At 44.6% G+C, this 6,000-nt stretch overlaps 1 protein-coding gene across 1 annotated transcript in view; it reads right to left on the reverse strand.

The window, feature by feature from the left end:
• IFNGR2 (interferon gamma receptor 2) overlaps positions 1–3,086 on the reverse strand; it is a 47,519-nt gene extending 44,433 nt beyond the window's left edge. Inside the window, exon 1 of the mRNA XM_077765502.1 lies at positions 3,023–3,086. Within this exon, the coding sequence (XP_077621628.1) occupies positions 3,023–3,071 (49 nt within the window). The 5' untranslated portion in view covers positions 3,072–3,086. The remainder of the gene's footprint in view (positions 1–3,022) is intronic.
• Between the last annotated feature and the right edge of the window lie 2,914 nt (positions 3,087–6,000).

The raw sequence follows: 6,000 nt of genomic DNA on the forward strand, positions 1-6,000 counted from the left end.
TCCATTTATATTCGGAATAGGCTCATCCACGGAGACAGAAATCAGATTGGTGGTTGCTGGAGGAGGGCGGTGGGCAGTCTAGTTAATGAGCATCGGGGCTTCCTTTTGGGGGGATAAAAATATTTTGGAACTAGACACAGGTGATGGCTGCACAACACTGTAAATGTACTCAATGCCACCGAACTGTATTTATCTCAATAATAATGAAAAAACCAAAAATGATGCCAGGACCTGCCCATTGCTGGATTCTGCAACCCTCTTTGCAGGGATTTGTTACTCAGTATCCTTGCCACTGAGGACAAGTCTTTGATACTTACGCGGGTTACCTGGCCAGGCACAACTCCCACGGTTGATTTCCTGTCGTCTGCCTCCGTCATTAGCCAATGTTGTGGCTAAAATGTACCATGCTCTGCAGGGCGACCCACTGTCCGGGTTTGCCAGGGACCAAGTCATTTCCTCAGATGTCACAGACTCTAGGTCTGAAGTTCTCTCTTGTCTTAGCAAGAGAGCGGGACGCAGGATTAAGAAATAGAAGAGAGAGATGGCTAATGTCCGGGAAAAGACAAGAGCCCTGGATGAGGATCCTCGCCCCATGTTTATTAAGATCAGAAGGCTTACAAACATGATGGACGTGCACAAAGAGACTAAGAAACTGTGAACATCAACTTCTGGGCATGAGGGAAAAGGGTTTTTTTGTTTGTTTGTTTGTTTGTTTTTTTGGAAGATCTACAGTGTTTGGGGTTTGGGTCAATATAAAACAAAATCTGGGCACGGGGCAGATGAGCAGGTGGTTGTTAACAGCACACAGGAGGCACCGTGTCTGTCTGTCTTAGCTGGCCTAGGGGAGAAGACAGACACGGGAAATAACCTCAGGGTTAACAAGACACCTTTTCTTTTGTTAACCATCTCAGCTCTGGGCTGCTTCGCCTGCAACGGTCTATAGTCCAGTTGGCTTGTTTTGCCTAACCTGGCCCCATTCTCCTGGGAAAGCAGCATCTCTGCTATAGGACTAAACTGGGGGGCACTTTTGCCCTACATGCCTGATCTTGCTTACCTCATATACCTTTGTATTGGGAGCCTTTGTGCCCATTCCTATCTTGGACCTTTGCCCATCTCTCTCTATCTTTGGGGTTCAGCACCCCCCTCTTCTCGGGGTGCCTTTGCACCATCCTATGCTTGGGGTGCCAATCATGTTTACCCAAACTCAGGTGTGAGCATCCTATGGCTTTTTATTCATCCTATGGCTCATTCACTGCCTTGTTAACCCATTGATAGAAGCCCGGGGGATTCCGGGATTCCTAAGCCTACGCCCACACTCAGAGAGGGGACTTTCAGTGCTGAAAGTGGGGAAGTCCCAGATAAACTGGGATGGGTTGGTTTCCCTATTTGGTGCTCTGATTAAAGGAGGCACGTAGGGGGTTCCTGAGTGGCTCACTCAGTGGAGCAGATGACTCTCTCTGTTTTTTTTTTTTAAGTTTATTTATTTATTTTGAGGGAGGGCGAGACATAAAGAGAAAGAGAGAATCCCAAGCAGGCTCCACACTGTCAGCATAGAGCCCATCTTGGGACTCGAACTCACAAACTGTGAGATCATGACCTGAGCCGAAATCAAGAGTCAGGCACGTAACTGACTGAGCCACCCAGGCATCCCGGAGCATCTGACTCTTCATCTCAAGGTCATGAGTTCGAGCCCCACATTGCGGGTAGAGATTCCTAAAAAATAAACCTAAAAAGAAAAAAGTCATGCAGAAGCAAAGGCCTGCCCAGTCTTGGGGGACAATCTCAGACTCTCTCAGTCAGAAACAGCCTTCCCTCTCAGCCACGCCGCAGGTTACAGAGATGTGTCACATGGCTCCTGTGTGCCAGGGGAAGAGGCTGGATATTAAGACTGGTAAAGGTGGAACAATGGCCCTTGATCAGGAGCTGTAAGCGATTCTTCCTTTGCAGTAGAAATTGGAATTTCCTTTGAGGGTCTATTTGGAGGTTGAGGTTAACATCACAAGTGGCTCCTTGAATTGCATAGATGTGGGGCACCTGGGTGGCTGGGTTGGTTAAGTGTCTGACTCTTGATCTAGGCTAAGGTCGTGATTTCACTGTTCCTTAGATCACACCCCATGTTGGGCTCTATGCTGACAGGGTGGAGCCTGCTTAGAATTCTCTCTCTGTCTCTCTCTCTCTCTCTCTCTTTCAAAATAAATGAATAAACCTTAAAAACTTGCGCAGATGCAAGGTATTCTTCCTAGGATTAAGTCGATGGCAGTGGTGGTTGCTGGGCAGTACCCTTTTGTCTGGACAGGGCCCTGGGGGTTAGAGGACTCCACCCAGCAATGCAAATAGACTGATTAATTTACAGAGAAGCAACTGAGACTTCTAGAAAGATGACTGGGATGCTCTACTCCTCTGCTTTGAAGTTCAGGGTTATTGGAGTGCATCTGGACGGAATGGGGGAGGGGGAGCTTGACTGAAGCTAGTGGAAGAAAGAACGATAGGGANACTCCCTCCCTCCTTCCGATTCAGTGGAAGGGCCAGGTGTCTGAAGGGCTTAGGACCAAGGGGATCTGAACTGTGGGCCCAGAGCCTAAGTCATTTGGGAGGAGCATTGGCCTGTGAGGGACTTGGCCATCAGAGACATATGGGATGCCTTCAGGAAGTGGCTGCATGGGCATCAGAAGTGGGTAGCTAAAGCTCTCGTCCTAACAGCCCCAAATCAGAAACAACCCAAATGTCCAACAACTTATGAATGGACAAACAAACCATGATATAGTGACCTAATAGAAATTATTTAGCAGTTTAAAAAAAGGTGCAAATACATGCTACAACATGGATGAGCCTTGAAAACCCTGTGCTAAATGGAAGAAATCATAGAAGATCAACACGTCGAACGATTCTCTGTCTGTGAAATGTCCAGAATAGGGAAACCCACAGCCAGAAAACAGCAACAGATGCCAGGGGTCAGAAGGCAGGAAATGGGGAGCGGCTACTACCGGGCACAGAGTATCACTTTCGGGGTTGTCCAGTCTACCTGGGTGTCCATGAGGGCCGTGCTGTTGCATCAATCCCTGTGCATCCATTATCCATCAGCTTTCTTTATGCTTCCAGACCAGCAACTCTGTGACGAAGTCTCTGAGGCAGGGGAGGATGAGGAGGGACAAACAAGGCAGATGCAGCCTGAGGAAGACCACATGGCGTAGGTGTTCTTAGAGCCCTTAGTCGTTTCTGCCCAAGTGTGGGTATTCTGGGTCGCAGCGCTGGTTGCTGCCCCAGGGTTCTGGTTTCCTGTCTCTTGCTGAGATTCTGTTTGTCATCCTGTTGTGGGAGGGGGTGCGGTTCGCAGCTGCCNNNACCCCCCCCACCCCCTGCCCCAGCCCAGGATTCACGGTCCTGGCTGCACTTTAGAAACACCTGCATGTGCTTCAAGACTAGCAACAGAAGGGCTTGTCCCCAGAGCCTCTGGGTCAATTGGGGAGGATGGCGGTGTGTGTGATGGGACTCTCCCCTCCCAGCCTCCTCGACCACACAGCCAGGGTGAGGGCCCCTCTTCTATGGAAAATTATTTACACAGTAGATCTTAGAGCATCCAGAAAAACGGGAAGGAGGAGTGTTAGAAAGATGTGGCAGGCAGTTGATTAATACAGATCTTTTGTGAATTTCCTGGATTTTGTGATACCCAGGATATTTGCCCCTTTTTGAGATTTGTAGCTTGTGATTTAATTTTCTCATTCCACATGTATGTACTTTTGTACCTAACTTTGTGTTCTTTTTCTTAAAGAGGGCCCTCCCCCTGCATTATTTAAGGTTTATGCCACAGAAGACATGGATCTACCCCTTGGTTAAAGGCTCATTTAGGTTCCGGTAAACATTCTGGTAAAGAATACTTCAAACCCTCCCCCCTTTTTTTAAAGTAAGCTTCATGCCCAAGTATGGAGCCCAATGTGGGGCTTGAACTCATGACCCTGAGATCAAGATCTGAGATGAGATCAAGAATCAGATGCTCATCCGACTGAGTCACCCAGGCGCTCCTTGATAAGAATACTTCATAGTTTTACATCACTGTTTCTACAATGTTGGGTGTCTCACATTTAGTGGCCAATCATTTAGGGTGGTGACAGCTGGACCTGACCATGGTAAAGGTCCACATTCCCCACTGCACTTATTAAGCAATCAGTGAAGTAGTATGTTGTCACTGTGCAAATATTCTGCCCCCCGACTTTTCATGAATGATTTTAATATCCTTGGGTGAACCTTTCCTGAATCCGTTATTCCCCTGGGAGTTGCAAAATGCTGATTTTATGATTCTTTCATTAATTTTGCCTTTATTGGAAGAATTCTTCTATGAAGAAAGCCTTCCCCCATAAATTTCACAGGTGATTTTGGCATCAACAGATTCAAGTTTAGAAGCATTGACCCAGTCCGACAGGCTCATTTACAGGTGAGAAATACTGAGGTTCAGGGAGGTAAAAAGATTTGCTTAAAATCACACAGTCACTAGCAATAAGAGGCTCTTTTTTTTTTTAAAGTACCAATAGAAAAACCTTATTCTTGAAACAACTCAGAAACACCAGAGCAGGGCATCACAAGCTGTCACTGCTTTAGAACACCTGTCAGCATTTCCTAAAATACAACACAGCTTGAGAAATGGGAACAGGCTTTGGGAAACATTAGAAGCCTTTCCATTTCAGCCAGGAACTAAATTGGTTCCCTGTTCTCTTGTGGCTCTAAAAGTTCTGGCTAATAAGATAAGAAATAAAAAAGAGTTATCAGAAATAAGAATATGAGACCATCATTACTTATATATAGTATAATCATTTTTCTAGAATAGCCGTTCTCAAGCCTTTTGGTTTCAGAACCCCTTTACCAAACTCTTAAAATGTATTGAGGACCCCAAATAACTTTTGTCTATGTGAGTTTTGTACAGATATAGAGATATTTATTATACTAGAAATTAAGACTGAGAAAAATATTTAAAACATTTGCCAATTAGTTCAAAAGTAACAAACCAATTACATGTCCATGCAACATTTTAAATGAAAAATATTACATTTGGGTGCCTGGGTGGCTCAGTCAGTTAAGTGGCTGACTTCAGTTTAGGTCATGATCTCACAGCTTGAAGGCTCATGACTTTGAGCCCTGCATTGGGCTCTGTACTGATGACTCAGAGCTTGAAGTCTGCTTCTGATTCTGTGTCTCCTTTTCTCTCTGCCCCTCTAATGCTAGCTCTCTCTCTCTCTCTCTCTCTCAAAAATAAATAAAAATTTTTAAAAATTGAAAAAAATGTTACATTTTTTCAAGCAAAAAAAGCATTTGGTGAGGAAAGTGTTTTTATTTTGCAACTATATAAATCCCTTTAACCTCTGGTCTATACCAGTAGGGTCTGCATTCAGCAGGTACAATATGACACAATGCAGTTGATTGAAAATCACGCTACATGCTTGTGAGTGAATAAGAGTGAAGGAGGGAAGTAACTTTTTGGTGTTATTATGAAAATAGTTTTGACCTTGAAGACTCCCTGAAGTCTTCTAGGACCCCACTTTGAGAGCGGCTGTTCTTGAGAGGCTCAGTTGCAAGTTTTACTAGTATAAGCTACCTTGGTAACGTGGCTGGATAAATGATAAATATATGAAAATGAGTCATTTTCATATAGTATCAGCTACCTTTCTAGAGTGGCTGGATAAATGATAAATATATGAAAATGAGTCATTTTCATATAGTATCAGCTACCTTTCTAGAGTGGCTGGATAAATGATAAATATATGAAAATGAGTCACTTTCATATAGTATCAGCTACCTTTCTAGAGTGGCTGGATAAATGATAAATATATGAAAATGAGTCATTTTCCCCATATACCAGCATCTCTGGAATGGCCCACCTCCTCTCGTCTGTGTGTGTGTATCTGTGTGTTACTTTTATAGCAAATCTGAAATCTCGACAATCCAGATGTTCTTTTGATTTCTGTTCCTGAGAGGCCAGGGCTTTCCAAGGGTTTCTTTTCCCTAGCCATT

This window comes from Crocuta crocuta, unplaced genomic scaffold (genome assembly GCF_008692635.1).
Source record: "Crocuta crocuta isolate KB4526 unplaced genomic scaffold, BGI_CrCroc_1.0 scaffold84, whole genome shotgun sequence".
NCBI lineage: Eukaryota > Metazoa > Chordata > Mammalia > Carnivora > Hyaenidae > Crocuta > Crocuta crocuta.